A 17,013-nucleotide genomic window follows, 5' to 3' on the forward strand; every position below is an offset into this window, starting at 1 on the left:
CTGCACACATAGATTGTGCAATCTCATGCACCAGACAAAGTTCATAGGACATATGCACCTCTTTGCAGGGATCTCTGCTTCTGCCCACTGCATACCTCCACCATATGTGAGGGATTAACTCGGTGGTAGGCGTGGATGACCCCTTTGGGGGTGCGTTTTCACAGAGAGATAGCCGAGCAGTGTTTGCAAACAACACTTTGTTTTATTCATGCAATTTACTTCACACAATTGCAAGCCTCAAAACAGCCAAAATAAAATAAAACAAAATAAATCCTTGCCACTGTGGGCGGCTACCTTCTCACACACTGGAACCTATCTAATGAAGTCTGTCCCCAACCTACTGTTGGGCAGACTTGGCTGGTCATACAGCAGACTCTCAATAGTCCATGTTTTATCTCTCCACCACAGCAAACAGTTCATTTGACATGTCCCTTTTCCTCTTCATATGGAACATGTCCCTTTGTCTCTTCACACTCTTCACATTGAACACAGTTCATTTGCTTGTCTCTCCACATAGCAAGCAGTGCATTTATTTATTTCCACATAGAAATAGTTTCTCTTCTCACCTTGAGACGATCCAAGACCTTACTTCGAGTAGTCTTCACACTTGTTTACCCTCCTTAGCGCACATCACTTCAGGGGGTCTTCTCCCACGCTCACCAGCTTGTCGGGAGGCACTCATCTGTCTGTCCTCCTCTCCCAGCCCACACGGCGACAGGAGGAAGCAGTCCTTCTCCCATGCCCACACGGCGTCGGGAGGCACACGTCTGTCTGTCCTCCTCTCCCAGCCCACACGGCGACAGAAGGCAGCAATCCATAGACTTCCTCTGGACAAATTATAGAGGCCTTCATTTCCTCATTCCGAACAGCTGAAGGCCTTTCAACTTCTTTACACCTTCCTGCTGCCTTTGGCAGCCGACACCCTATAGTAATTGGTGAACTTTCCAAACCAGGTGGGAATGTGTCTCCTCTCTGTGACTACATTCCCAGATTTACCTGACTTCCTGTCACAATATATATATATATATATATCATTGTTTTACATATCTTGCAACAGGGACTGCATTAAGTGTGTATTAAATGACCAAAGTTGTCTCATAACCAATTGTTACCTCTATGACCCAAAGATGGTTTCTCCTCTGAGCTCCAGTCCAGCCACTTTGTCACAAACTAAAAAAAATAAATGTTTTATTTTTTTTTTTTTATATATATATAAAAATATATGCTTTACTTTTGGTTGTATCATTGATATGAAATTACAGATCTGATCAAAAGAGGATTTTAAATACCTTGACTAGTATTTTAATACTAGTCAAGGTATTTCTAAGTGCCAGAGAGTAAAGAGATGATATTGAGAAGGAGATGCAGAATCCCCTTTTCTTGTAACATATTATGGTAACTGACTCTCTGTGTTCTGATGTCTCCTCCAGAATGAAGACTCTGGTGGCTTTGGTTTTGCTCGGGTTGTTGGGTCCTGCTTGGTGCTACAGCCGTCCACCAGGAGGTAAGAATAATATAAAGGTAAAAAAGAAAATCAAAATGATTTTGGAACACTAGATGAGGAGGAGGGTTGGAATACACTAATGGCAGCAGTTAGGTAATCAAAAGAACTCCTCCAGGTATTTTAAACAGATATGCAATAAAGGTATTAACAACACTCGCCTAAAAACTAGACCAATTGCACAGTTTTTATACAGCGTATTCCTGTCTCTCATTCTTAGTAAAATACAGCCATATAAAAAATACAAAATCAGAACAGCCATATAAAAAAATACAAAATCAGAAAACACTAAGGCTCCATGTACACGGGACATTGTAAATGGCCGTTTAGGAGCAGTTGCGCGTTTTTTTTAGAAGCCCCTGAACCCATCTACATGTTATCTTATCTGTCCATGTACACAGGGTCGTTTACAGTCATTTGCAGGCAGTTGAGTTCAGGGACGTTTTTTGGAACGCAATTATTTGCGTTCGAACGTGTGTTTCCCGGCGCTTGAAACGCAGAAACGCGGCCGAACATGACCAAACGTGACCGAACGTGATGAACATACGATCAGCCACGTTATACGTTTTTTTTCTTCCATTCAAAATCATTGGTTCCCTATGGAAGCCTATTGATTTGAATGGGAGTCGCACCGCAATTCGGATCAGGATGATCCGACTTGCGGTGCGACTTGCGCTGTGAGAATCTTGAGGGGGAACTCCACGCCAAAAATGGGAAAAAACTGCGTGGGGCCCCCCCCCCCAGGTTCCAAACCAGGCCCTTCGGGTCCGGTATGGAATTTGAGGGTAGCCCTCACGCCGAAAAAATGGCTTGGGGTCCCCCCCAAAATCTATACCAGACCCTTATCCGAGCACGCAGCCCGGTAGGGCAGGAAGGTGGAGGGGACGAGCGAGCGGCCCCACCCCCCCTGTAGCATACCAGGCCACATTCCCTCAACATGGTGGGGTGTTGGCGCTTTGGGGCAGGGGGTGCTCTGCACCCCCCACCTCAAAGCACCTTGCCCCCATGTTGATGAGGACAAGGACCTCATCCCCACAAACCTGGCCGGTGGTTGTGGGGGTCTGTGGGCAGGGGGCTCATCGGAATCTGGAAGCCCCCTTTAACAAGGGGGCCCCCCAGATCCCGGACCCCCTCCCTATGTGAATGGGTATGGGGTACACTGTACCCCTACCCATTCACCCCATAAAAGGCAGTGTAGGTAAATAATGACAGGAGACGTTTTGGAAAGTTTATTAAAAATCTTCATCCGGACTTCTCCGCTCTGGTCTTCTCCCTCTCCGGTCTTGTCTTCTGCTCTTTTGCTGTCCGCTCTTCTGTTCTTTTGCCTCCTCTGGTCTTCTTCTTCCTCCGGGCCTCCTCCGACGCTGTCTCCGGTGATTATGCTGCTCTCCGGTCTCTGCAGCTTGTTATATAACCATTATGGGCGTGGCCTCCCGGTGAAGTCATCGGGAGGCACCGCCCCCTCATGTCACAGATTCTCAGAGCGCCCCCTGCCCCAAAGCACCAACACCCCCCCCATGTTGAGGGCATGTGGCCTGGTATGGTCCAGGGGGGGCTCGCTCGTCCCCTCCCCCTTCCTGCCCTACCAAGCTGCATGCTCGGATAAGGGTCTGGTATGGATTTTGGGGGGGATCCCATGCCGTTTTTTCAGCTTGGGGCTACCCTCAAATTCCATACCGGACCCGAAGGGCCTGGTTTGGAACCTGGGGGGAACCCCCATGCAGTTTTTTTCCCATTTTTGGCGTGGAGTTCACCTTCAAGATTCTCACAGCGCAAGTCGGATCATCCTGATCCGACTTGCGGTGCGACTTCCATTCAAATCAATAGGCTCCCATAGGGAACCATTGATTTTGAATGGAGGCAGAAAAAAACGCTGCAAAAAGCAACGTGGCCAAACGTGCAATAACGCCAATGGAAAAAGCTACTGAAAGCACATTTAACAGCTGCTTTTTACCAGTGTCAGAACTAGCTTTGCAGCACGTTTTTTCTAAGGTCCCGTGTACATGGAGCCTTAGAGTCCAGATGCAGAAAATAAAACCGTATTGAAATTGAAGTTCAGCATTACTGTCACGTACCTGGTCGGAAGTCGGAGTGGTGGGAGGGTTCCCTTTGTGGCTGAGTGCAGAGAACAGCAACATCCGCACGCAACATCCGTGTGCATTTCTGCGCAAATTAGTGTTGCTATGCTGAGTATTGCCAGATGTGCCTGTTCTAATGTGATTTACAGTATTCCCTGACAAATACACAACGACTCCAGCGAGAAGGAAACCCAACTGGGACCACTCACAGGATGAAACAAAGAAGAGCGGTAGCGGAAGGTCTCCAGTGTGCCAACAGCACCTGTCTCGAGGGGCAGAATGCGGCCTGGCCGGTCCGTACCAAAGTGGGGAGGCTTCCAGGAAGGATGGCATGTCCCTGATGCTAAGCACTGTCCCTGACAAATGGGTGACCTGTCCCTACTCTAGCCACACGCAAAATGCGTGCCAACCCAAGGAGCCATGATCTTGAATAGACTCTTACTGACCTAAGATGGCCACAAATGTCACATGGGACACCAGCATCCAATCGGATTCTGCCTCTCTGTGACAGAGGAGAACATAGAGGAACTAGGTTCCTCTCAACTTCCTCCTCCACTTGCATTGCCGCTGTGGATGAGCTCCACCTACACTAGAGAAAAAAGACCACACCTGTCTATAAGCTCCTACAGAAGAAGATATGCTGCAAAAAACAACACATAAAAACAACAAAGTGTATTCATTTTCATGGTCTATATTTTTCATATGGGTAAAACAAGTACAGTTTATCCCTACATTTGCCACCATTTCAAATCCATGAAAGTACAATTGGGTGTTCCAAATTGGGTGGCAATAATTAGAACCCCATTAAGAAGTATGCTGTGGAACCTGTCTTATTTATATCTCAGATACAGTATCTCACAAAAATGAGTACACCCCTCACATTTTGGTAAAAAATTATATCTTTTTATGTGACAACACTGAAGATATTATACTTTGCTACAATGTAAAGTAGTGAGTGTACAGCTTGTATAACAGTGTAAATTTGCTGTCCCCTCAAAATAAATCAACACACAGCCATTAATGTCTAAACCACTGGCAACAAACGGGAGTACACCTTTAAGTGAAAATGTCCAAATTGGGCCCAATTAGCCATTTTCCCTCCCCGGTGTCACGTGACTTGTTAGTGTTACAAGATCTCAGGTGTGAATGGGGAGCAGGTGTGTTAAATTTGGGATTATCGCTCTCACTCTCTCATACTGGTCACTGGAAGTTCAATATGGCACCTCATGGCAAAGAACTCTCTGAGGATCTGAAAAAAAGAATTGTTGCTGCCAGCATTGCTGCAAAGGTTAAAGGGGTGGGGGGTCAACCTGTCAGTGCTCAGACCATACGCCGCACACTGCATCAAATTGGTCTGCATGGCTGTCATCCCAGAACAAAGCCTTTTCTAAAGATGATGCACAAGAAAGCCTGCAAACAGTTTGCTGAAGACAAGCAAACATGGATTACAGGAACCATGTCCTGTGGCCTGATGAGACCAAGATAAACGTATTTGGTTCAGATGGTGTCAAGCGTGTGTGGTGGGAACCAGGTGAGGAGTACAAAGACAAGTGTGTCTTGCCTACAGTCAAGCATGATGGTGGGAGTGTCATGGACTGGGGCCACGTGAGTGCTGCCGCTTTGGGGAGCTACAGTTCATTGAGGAAACCATGAATGCTAACATGTATCAGGACATACTGAAGCAGAGCATGATCCCCTCCCTTTGGAGACTGGGCTGCAGGGCAGTATTCCATCATAATGACCCCAAATACACCTCCAAGACAACCACTGCCTTGCTAAAGAAGCTGAGGGTAAAGGTGATGGACTGGCCAAGCATGTCTCCAGACCTAAACCCTATTGAGCATATCTGGGGCATCTTCAAACGGAAGGTGGAGGACCGCAAGGTCTCTAACATCTACCAGCTCCGTGATTTCATCATGGGGGGGGGGGGGACTCCAGTGGCAACCTGTGAAGCTCTGGTGAACTCCATGCTCAAGACGGTTAAGACGGTGCTGGAAAATGATGGCCTCACAAATTATTGACACTTTGGGTCCAATTTGGACATTGTCACTTAGGGGTGTACTCCCTTGTGTTGCCAGCAGTTTAGACATTAATGGCTGTATGTTGAGTTATTTTGAGGGGACAGTAAATTTACACTGTTACACAAGCTGTACACTCACTACTTTACATTGTAGCAAAGTGTCATTTATTCAGTGTTGTCACATGAAAAGATATAATAAAATATTTACAGAAATGTGAGAGGTGTACTCACTTTTGTGAAATACTGTATATCGGGTCTGGTGTTCTCTTTGCTATTAATGGTTTGGTGGTGGAAATGTAATAGCTTGAGGATACTTTGCTGCTTCAGGGCTTGGGCAGCTCGTAGTCTTCAAGTCAACTAGACATTCTACATTATGACAAATGTGTCCTTTTATGAAACTGAGATGAGCAGTGATCCTGCTGATCGCAGCTCATTTCCGATCATTATCAGTTTATGAAACAGAGATGATCCAGGGAGAACATGTTCTACGCTGATCATCTCTACACATGGAGAATCTGTCATTGACTGAGACAGAAATGGCCAGTTTATTAAGCTGCGATCTCCGCACTTCACTGGTGATCTGTGCCAGAATTCACACTCCCAGATTCACCAGCCTGGAGGTGGTGAATCGGGGAGAGAAGACCGAATGGGGGGAGAACTGAGGGGGAAGATTATTGACTTCCCTCTTCCTCGTTCAGACCCCCCAACACAGTAATCATGTCCCCCTGCCATATTTATATATATATATATATATATATATATATATATATATGTATATATATATATATACACAGTGCCTTGCGAAAGTATTCAGCCCCCTTGAACTTTGCGACCTTTTGCCACATTTCAGGCTTCAAACATAAAGATATAAAACTGTAATTTTTTGTGAAGAATCAACAACAAGTGGGACACAATCATGAAGTGGAATGAAATTTATTGGATATTTCAAACTTTTTTAACAAATAAAAAACTGAAAAATTGGGCGTGCAAAATTATTTAGCCCCTTTACTTTCAGTGCAGCAAACTCTCTCCAGAAGTTCAGTGAGGATCTCTGAATGATTCAATGTTGACCTAAATGACTAATGATGATAGAATCCACCTGTGTGTAATCAAGTCTCGGTATAAATGCACTTGCATTTGTGGGAGTCTCAGTGGGTGGGCACTCTTACAGTGCATCCTGGGATTTCTCATAACAGCCAGGGGGACATGTGACAGACAGTGCGTCTTTGGCAGGAAGATTCTCCTGTTGCATGAGGAAAGTGGTCTAAGGTAGAGTTGAGCGAACACCTGGATGTTCGGGTTCGTCGGGTTCGACCGAACTTGAAAAAGAAGTCCGGGTTCGTGACCCGGACTTAACCCGAACTTTGTCCCAATCCCGAACCCCATTGAAGTCAATGAACTTTTGAGCACTGTAATGCCTCTAAAACACACATGGAAAGGGCTAGAGGGCTGCAAATGGCAGCAACATCATCTTAAGAGCATGGCAAGTGCTCTGCAAACAAATGTGGATAGGGAAATAACTTTAAAGAACATAAACAGAAAAATAAAAAATAATAATCTTCTTGAATGATGTAGGAGGAGGACGAGGCCCATATGGAGTAGGAGGTTGAGGTGGTGGAGGATATGGCGGTGGATATGGCGGTGTAGGTGGAAGTGGTGGCGGCAGTGGAGGAGGAGGACGAGGTAGCCAATGCTGGCTTTGGTTTTTAATAAAAAAAAATTAAATTTGGGTACACCACAAAAGAGTAAGAAAGATCAAATCCAGCAATGGCTGGGTAAGCCCGGTATACATGACTATTCTGCACAAGGTATGGACAAGTCCTGTGGGATCCATGCCTGGTTCATTTTAATGAACGTGAGCTTGTCCACATTGGCTCTGGACAGGCGGTTGTACTTGTCTGTGATAACGCCCCTAGCCGTGCTAAATACCCGTTCAGATAATACACTGGCTGCAGGGCAGGCCAGCAACTCCAAGGCATAAAGGGAAAGCTCAGGCCATGTTGGACACCCAGAAGTTGAAGGGGGCAGACCCGTCATTCAGTACGTCTAGGCGTGTGCACACATACTGCTCCACCATGTTAGTGAAATGCTGCCTCCTGCTAAGACATTCCATATCAGCTACTCATGCTGCTGCTTGTTGTGGCATGCTGACAAAGCTTTTCCACATGTCGGCCATGCTAACTCTGCCTTCTGAGGTGCTGGCAGTGCCCTGGCAGCGTTGACGACCTCTTCCTCCTCCTCCCCTGCCTTGGCCTTGTGCTTCCACTGTGCCCCCGCTGTCAGGTGGGAATGCAACCAGCAGCGCGTCTACCAGCGTGCGCTTGTACTCGTGCATCTTGCGATCATGCTCCATTGAGGGAATTAAGGACGGTACATTGTCCTTGTAACGGGGATCCAGCAGGGTGGCCACCCAGTAATCAGCACAAGTTACTATGTGGGAAACTTGGCTGTCATTGTGGAGACACTGCAGCATGTAATCGCTCATGTGTGCCAGGCTGCCCAGAGGCAACGAAAAGCTGTCCTCTGTGGGAGGTGTATCGTCTGTGTCCTCCGTATCCCCCCAGCCACGCACCAGTGATGGCCATGAGCTGGCCTGGGTGCCACCCAGCTGTGAACATGGTTCCATATCCTCCTCCATCTCCTCCTCCTCATCCTTGTCATCCTCCAGAACTGAGCCCCTGCTGGACAATTGTGTCCCTGGCGTTTGTGTGTGCAGGAACCCACCCTCGGAGCCACTTGCAAATGACTGCCCTGAAAGCCTTGGAAATGTTACCTCTTCATCCTCCTTCTCCTCCTCCTCCTCCTCCTCATCCTGTGCCACATCCTCTTCCATCATCGCCCAAAGTGTTTTTTCAAGAAGGCATAGAAGTGGGATAGTTAAGCTGAGAACGGCATCATCGGCACTGGCCATGTTGGTGGAGTACTCGAAACAGCGCAACAAGGCACACAGGTCTCGCATGGAGGCCCAGTTATTGGTGGTGAAGTGGTGCTGTTCCGCAGAGTGACTCACGCGTGCGTGCTGCAGCTGAAACTCCACTATGGCCTGCTGCTGCTCGCACAGCCTGGCCAGCATGTGCAAGGTGGAGTTCCACCTTGTGGGCACGTCACATATGAGGCGGTGATCGGGAAGGCCGAAGTTACGCTGCAGCGCTGACAGGCGAGCAGCAGCAGGGTGAGAATGCTGAAAGTGCGCACAGACGGCCTGCACTTTCTGCAGCAGCTCTGACATATCTAAGGAACCTCTGCACCACCAAATTCAGCACATGTGGCAAGCAAGGGATCTGTGTCAAACCGGCTAGGCCCAGAGCTGCTATGAGATTTCGCCCGTTATCGCACACCACCAGGCTGGGCTTGAGGCTCACTGGCAGCAGCCACTCATCGGTCTGCAGTTCAATGCCCCTCCACAACTCCTGCGCGGTGTGTGGTTTTTCATCCAAACAGGCAAGTTTTAAAACCGCCTGCTGTCGTTTACCCCTGGCTGTGCTGAAGTTGGTGGTGAAGGTGTTACGCTGACCGGAAGAGGAGGCGGTAGAGGATGAGGAAGCGAAGTAGGAGGAGTTAGGAACAGGAGGCAAACTGAAGCGCCCTGCAATCCTCGGTGGTGGAAGAACATGCGCCAAACTGCTATCCGCCTCAGGACCAGCCGCCACTGCATTTACCCAGTGTGCCGTTAGGGAGCTATAACGTCCCTGACCAAGCTTACTGGTCCACGTATCCATAGTTGGGTGGACCTTGCCACAGATGGCGTTGCGCAGTGCACACCTGATTTTGTCACCCACTTGGTTGTGCAGGGAAGAGATAGCTTGCCTGGAAAAGTAGTGGCAGCTTGGCACGATGTACTGTGGGACAGCCACCGCCATAAGACTCTTAAAACTCTGCGTCTTCACAAGCCGGAATTACAGCATTTCAAAGGCCAGGAATTTTGAAATGCTGGCATTCAGGGCCAGGGATCACGGGTGGGTAGGGGGGTACTTTCTCTTCCGCTCCAGTGTTTGGGAGATAAAAAGCTGAACGCTTCCACGGGACATTGTGGAGATGGTTGTTGGTGACCCAGGTGGTGGTGTTGCTGGTGGATCCTCTGTTTGCGGGGTGGCAGGTGCCACTGGCACTACAGAGGTGGATGAAGAGGCCAAGACTTCAGAAGAGGAAGGAGGAGAAGCCAGAGACCTTTCTTGGTTTTTGAGGTGTGCACTTCACTGCAGCTTGTGCTTTGCACTTAGATGCCTAGTCATGCAGGTTGTGCTCAGGTTGAGAAGGTTTATGCCTTGCTTCAGGCTCTGATTGCACGGCGTGAAAACCACTCGTGTCCTGTCATCATCACATTGTCTGAAGAACTGCCATGCTAGGGAACTCCTGTGAGCTGGCTTTGGTGTGCTCGGCCCCTTGCTTTGTTGGACAGTAGCAGGCGTAGTGTCTAGGGCACGGCCGCTCTGCTTTTGCACCCTGCTCCCTCTTCTGCTGTGCTGGTGGCTATGTGCGACCACCGTCTCTTCCTCCAAACTACTCAGGTCACCTGCAAGACCTTTATTCCATGTGGGGTCGAGGACCTCCTCGTCCTCCACATCGTCTTCCACCCATTCTTCACCCCTGCAACCCTTGTCGGTCTCCACAATTCGGAATTCTGCAGCATTTGGCACCTGTGTTTCGTCATCATCATCTGAGACATGCTGCGATGGTCCTCCCATGTACTCATCTGGAGACATAAGTGGTTGGGCATCGGTGCACTCAATCTCTTCCACTTCTGGGGCAGGGCCAGGTGGATGGCCCTGGGAAACCATGCTAACAGAGTCATCAAAAAGAAGAGATTGCTGCATGGATTGGGGCTCAGACTGCTTGGCTGATTTCAGCAGAAGACTGGGTGGGAGACAATGTGAAGGAACTGGAGGCACCGTCAGCAACCCAATCTACTATACTATCGCCTGTACTTGTTCTGGCCTCAACATTTGTAGAGGCTTATTAGGCCCTGCCAAATACTGCTGCGGGTTCTGTCGCCTACTCAAGGAAGGTGTTTCACCTGTGCGTGTAGCTGGCACAGATCTACCACATCCTCTCCTTGCAACAGGAGCTCCACCAGCAACACCACGACCCAGGCCACGTCCCTTATTTGACCTACTCCTCATATTTATCGAATTTTTGATCTTCCCCAAAATGGGCTTTTATTGCAAGGCGCAATACAACAGTATACAACGGGTGCATCTCACACGTACAGATACAGACTAGGCCGCAATTTAATATTTTTTCCCTAAATGGGTGTTTATTGAATAGCGGACTAGAATAACAGTATACAACAGGTGTATCTCACACATACAGAAACAGACTAAGCCGCAATTTAATATCTTTCTGTCCTCTAAATAGTTTTTTTATTGCAAGGCGCAATACAACAGTACGCAATGGGTGTATCTCACTGTAACATATGCGGACAGGGCCGCAATCAACTTTTTTGGTCCCCTAAATAGTTTTTTTTATTGCAAGGCGCAATTCAACAGTACGCAATGGGTGTATCTCACTGTAACATATGCAGACAGGGCCGCAATCAACTTTTTTGGTCCCCTAAATATTTTTTTTTATTGCAAGGCGCAATAGAACAGTATGCAATGGGTGTATCTTACTGTAACATATGCAGACAGGGCCGCAATAAACTCTTTTGTCCCCTAGTTTTTTTTTATTGCACAGCGCAATAGAACAGTATGCAATGGGTGTATGACACTGTAACCTATGCTGACAGGGCAGCAATAAACTCTTTTATCCCCTAAATAGTTTTTTTTTTATTGCAAGGCGCAATTTAACAGTACGCAATGGGTGTATCTCACTAACATATGCGGACAGGGCCGCAATAAACTCTTTTGTACCCTAAATAGTTTTTTTTATTGCACGGCGCAATACAACAGTGTGCAATGGGTGCATCTCACTGTAATGTATGAATGAAAAACTGAAAAATATTTTTTTTACCCTAAATACTGAAAAATAATTATTTTCCCCTCACATTGGTGCTTTTTGAATAGCAGGTTACAAAAGCAATGTCTGTCTGACATACAGTCTTTAAAGTTAAATAAAAAGAAAAAAATGTTTTTTCTTTTTTAAATGCAGATTAAGCACACACATATGCACTGAGGTTGCATGAAATGTGCAGCACCGCACGCCTAACAGACTGATAATTTTTTTTGTTTATCCCTTCTCCTTCACACTTGGCTCAGGTCAGGGCATAAAGATCATTCTACTGCACCCCCACACAATACAATCAATGTAGATCGCTGTCTGATTAAAGCAGATTGTCCCTATATAGAGTCTGGGTCACATGCTGCACTGGCCTATCACAGCCATGCCATTACTAGACATGGCTGTGATGGCTTCTAGGGCACACTAGTTAAACGTTTGCTGATTGGCTGTTGAAAGCGTACCATTAAAACCGCGCCAAAACATTAAAATAACGTTACGGAACAATGGACAGTACCCGAACATACAGTGAAATGTCCAGGTTCGGGTCCGGGTACCGAATACCCAAAAGTCTGGTATGAACACGAACAATACAGTCAGGGTTCACTCAACCCTAGTCTTAGGTAGTCTGCCTTGTGAACCAGGTGTGGAGCTGAGCTGCAGAAGATCCAGTGGAGCTGCTGGCAGAGTATTTCGGGAAAAACAGTGTCCGTGAGTACCAGGGGACTTGCCAAAGGGTCTGCCCAGGAAGGGGGACCACTCCAGTGAAGTCAGAGGATCAAGGGGTCAGCTCACAAAGAGTGTCAGATTAAAGGGGGTGCTGTTTAGAACCCTGAAGTGTAGGGACAAAGGGGGTGCCGAGTAGGACCCTGAAGAGCGATTCATAGTACAGTACAGTTCATCTCATTCTTCTTCACTCCGTGTCAAGTTGAAGCAGTGGCCTTGCCACACTCAGCTTTATTCAGAAGTCCCAGCAATTGTGCATAGTTTATTCAGTTGGAGTATCCCACTCACCCCTTCTCTCATCCCAGTTCTAAAATAAAACAACAAAAACCCAAACCCCTTGACTGTTTCTGACTGAGCCAAGCACTGAGAATATGCTATATTGTCAAGTTGTTGCTATGGGTAACCCAGGGGAATCTGTAACCAGCAGCTCCCACGGGAGTAGTGCTACATTTGGGGGCTCATCCGGGATGTCGCCCTGGGTTACCGGCCCGTTTGCTAATGGCAATGGCCGAAGAAAATTCTCAAAAATGTAACTTTTGCTTCAGAGACTAGAGAGTGTTCTAATGCTCAATACAAGTGTGAGGCCTGCTCTACAGAAGATAGGGAGAGTGGAATGAAGAGAAAATTGCAAAAGAATGGTTGCCCATGGCAACGTAAGGATTTCTCTCAAAATTGCAATCTGTGTATTCAAGCAGTGGAAAATTTCTTTCTGCATCCCGTTGTCTGCTCACGTGATGTGCTGGATGGCGGGAGAAATGCATCTTTTTGTGAGTATGGACTGTGTCTGCTTAACAGTGAAAGGTGCAATTATGGACTGAGAAAATGGCGGCGTGGGGCACATGGATTGGTGTGCCGGGGCTACGTGTGTGCCAGGACTATATGGAAAAAAGTTAACCATGCATATGATGACAGTGGGACATTCTTTTATGTACAGTGGCAGTGTAGATACTGTAAAGCAATCTGTCAGCCATGCAGTTAATGACAGTGGGACATTTTTCGGATACAGCATGGTGGGCCTTGCTTGTACATGTGCTGGGAAGAGAACTGTTGACCATGCATACGCCAGCAGGACAATTCTCCGGACTGGCAAAGAGGGTCAATTGGCTCAGAGTGATGGAGGCGCAGCTGGAGCCCTGTTACAAGCAAGAAGAGTGGATGCGCGTCGGGTGAGAGGCACAGTCCGCTATGCAGTGACTTCCATATCGGCTGAGTTCAGAGAGAGCGGCATTGGAGGGGTTACTGCACTGCACGGGAAAGTGACCGCTTAAGAGTTCTGCCAAGCAGGAGGAGCCACCACCAAAAAGGAAACGTGAGTGGAGGCGTCGCTCGCGCACAGCCAATCAGGAGTGAGAAAGGAAGTCCATAAATTACTTCCGCCTTCGGGTGTGGCTAAGAGGGAGACCCGTTTGCAGAGGAGCAAGATGGAGAGTGCCTGAGCAATTTAGAGCGGATCAGCAATTGATCCACATGTTGGCGGAGAACCTGCTGGGCAGACCAGGGAGCAGACCGGAGAGCCGAAGACGTCCACCCTGTGGGATACAAGGGTGCGGATGGTCCCCGATGGAAGACTGGCATTATGCACCGGAGGAGGCGTGGAGCATTTGGGCCTGGTATGTCCCCAGTGTTTGAATGCGACTATGTGGGTGCAGGTGTGGAGCCATTGCGAGCATTGCGGCCATCTGCTGCTGCGGGCGGAGAGGAGTGAAAGTCGGCCCAAGAAGTTGTGTGTGTCGTGGGAGACCGGAGTCACTCTGGCCTTGTTGGCTTTGGAATCAGGGCCTTTCCAGGGTTGTGGGAGAGGAGTGCTGAGAGTAATGGTGCAGCTGGAGACCATGCAGCCTGTCGGTGGTCCAGTTTGCTCATGGAAGGAGACCCGAATGTCCAAGCCAGGATGCATGCAGATAGTGCGGGCCGGGGAGTGGCCACCCGATGCATTGAAAACTGCAGCAGTAGAAGCTAAGTCTGCTCCCATAAAATTTGAGGAGAAAAGATGGCCAGCGGTGACCAGGGATGCTAAAGTGATTGTAAGTAGTGAGGAAGAAGCCGGGGTCATTGATGTGGGTTCTCCTGGTTTCCAGAATCAGTTTGGGTCCTTAGAAGAAGGAATCGATGTCTGGAGATCTGAAGATGAAGTTGAGTGGGACTAGGGATCTGAGGAGCGGAGCAGTCCACCTTGTCCTAATGTGCTAGAAACGCCAGATGAAGAGACTAGGGACTCTGTGGTGTGGGGAGAGCGTGCCAAGAGTCTGAGGTTCTGTGAGGCCTATGCCAGTTGGGTCCGAGATTTAACCCCACCCAAGAGCTATGCCCGGGCTCGGGACCAAAATGAAGCCTATGACTCTTTGATCAGGCGGGAAGAGACCTCATTTTCTCCAGCTGGGAGAGGGAACCGGAAAACTCTTCCCAGGTTCTCAAGCATGCAGCAGTGGCTACAGAATAAAGTAGCTATGGAATATGGGTATGATTACCCTTATACTCCAAGGGAGGTCATGTTAGAGATTGAGACAAAAAGAGTCCTGGTGTGACAAAGCCATATGGGACTTCCTGTTTGTTCCTAAGCCATACAGGGATTCCTAATTCCTCCAGGATGGATCTCTGGATGAACTTTTTGTCGGTCAAGACCCAGTGGAACCATGGACGGTCCATCTACCTGGACCGAGTGGAGGTCCGCCGCCCAGACAAATCGGGTCAGGTCTGGATGATCCGCGTCAAGGATAATGACGGGAAGTTAGCGAGGATTCCCCATCCTGACTTCTATATTTAAAGAGAACTTTCAAAGATTTAAGAAATGGCTGGCTAGCCTATGTTCAGAACTGAGTAAAGCAAGAGGGAAGTTCCTTCCAGTTCAGATACTGTTGGGGCATACATCCCCTTTCCAATACCCCTTCCCCTTCTATCTTTGCTGAAGGAGTTGGGAGGACTAAAAGGGCGCTAAAAGTCAATGGACTCAAAATTAGAGGGTTAACCCTCCCAGGAGAAATTTTGAAGAATCTTTCAAGTTTTTGTTTCATAGACCCTTTGGGCCATCGGGCAAGGGTCACGGATTACAAAAAAAAAGAAGAAAAGAGAGGTGAATTTCTACCTCAAAGTTTCAGATGGACTCCTAGGGCCAATGGGCCAGACCTGGAACTTTAACGGCAGCTGCCCAGGAAGAAGTGGGCAGCATACCAAGAGTTTGGTGGGGGGGGGGGTGCCCTGTTATGGTCAGGGACCCCTGAAGAGACTCTTTTCTCCCCCATGGGACTGTTGGGTTGCTCAGGCTCCAGCAACCGACCTCCTGTTTAGATAACCAAATTGGACTATTGTAGGTAGTCAGTGACAGGGCTCAGGACCACCTTGGAGGAGTGGACTGATCGTCGGTTCAAAACTACAGAAAGAGCTGGCCATTTTAGTCAGGGATTTAGAATGAGAAGGTCGCCCCTGCGGGAAGGGTCTTCTCATCATCCTGAGTTCAGATAGTGATTGTGCTACTGTATACTTTTTAAGTGCCTAACCTTTCTTTTTTTTAGGTGGTACAGAATATAGTGATAGCCAGTTAGAATGTTAAATTCACTCACCAGAGCAGGCTTTGCTCGGTAGGGGGTGAATTGTTCCAAATGCACGTATATTGTACTATATTGTGTATGTGTGTATATATATGTGTATATATATATATATATATATATATATATATATATATATATATATATATATATATATATATATATATATATATTTAATATTTATTTATTTTTTTCACCTAAATTATTGCGTGTACATTCCTTTTTCCCCTTTCCAGGTTTGTGGGATACTCTTAAATTTCTGTAGGATTTTTTTTGTAGGGGGCAGCTGCCCCAGAGCCAAAGTGACTTGGCTCATTTTGATGGGGGGTGGATGTAGCACCCTCCTAGTTAGGTGCTAGGGATCATTGATGAATTAATAATAATAAAATATTATTTTAAATGGTGGATGATTCTTAGTAATAATTATTTATATAGTATATTAGATAGTGGATATTCAGTGAATAAAAACTAAAATCTCATGTGCAGCATATGAAAAAAGTGCTAGTGCAAGTATGTGCTAACATGAAGTGCCTGTGTTCCAATAAGTTAATATATATCTATAAATGATAAATAATAAATATTCATAAAACCCACAACAAATATGTGCCAGTGAACAATTGATGTGATGCGGTAAAGCACATAAATCAGAATCAATATATATATATATATATATATATATATATATATATATATATATATATATATCCAAAAATCTAAAAAAATACAAAATATTTTTTGTGCACACAAAGTGCAGGTGCAAAAAACAGAGAAAATAAAAAAAGAAATAAAAAAAAAATCTTATTAAAGTGCAATGCATAAAAAGAAAAAAATTCACCAGGTTAAATAATGCAATCTTAATTACAAAATTAAAGTTCAATTAAACATAGTCCATGTTGTAATCCTCCCGTGACAAAAGTGCCAATGTGCTGATTAAGACAATTCCAAGGTGCTCACAGTGTATCAGTGAAGATCCTTTCATCACAATAATCAATGCGCCTGGGTAAACTCACCAGATATTTTGCTGGTAAAACCAGCAGCTAAGCCTTATTCACATTAAATTACACTCTGGACTCCTCTCTCCTTGATCTCCACAGCTCAGCTCAATCAAATGTAGAATCACATGGAGGAACAAAGAGGAATGCCACACATAGTGTTACACTGTGTGACTAAAGGTATTTGATTTAAAATCTAATTTCAAAACACTCACAATAG

General features: G+C 46.7%; 2 protein-coding genes across 2 annotated transcripts in view; both read left to right on the top strand.

Moving 5' to 3' along the window:
- LOC309556415 (fucolectin-like) overlaps positions 1-17,013 on the top strand; it is a gene marked incomplete at both ends in the record, with an annotated part of 1,212,026 nt that overhangs the window by 832,242 nt on the left and 362,771 nt on the right. The window lies entirely within an intron of this gene.
- LOC309555549 (fucolectin-6-like) overlaps positions 1,432-17,013 on the top strand; it is a gene marked incomplete at both ends in the record, with an annotated part of 58,080 nt that continues 42,498 nt past the window's right edge. Inside the window, one exon of the mRNA XM_082257614.1 lies at positions 1,432-1,504. Within this exon, the coding sequence (XP_082113740.1) occupies positions 1,432-1,504 (73 nt within the window). The remainder of the gene's footprint in view (positions 1,505-17,013) is intronic.

Source organism: Pelophylax lessonae (genome assembly GCF_965119305.1).
Source record: "Pelophylax lessonae genome assembly, chromosome: 5".
NCBI lineage: Eukaryota > Metazoa > Chordata > Amphibia > Anura > Ranidae > Pelophylax > Pelophylax lessonae.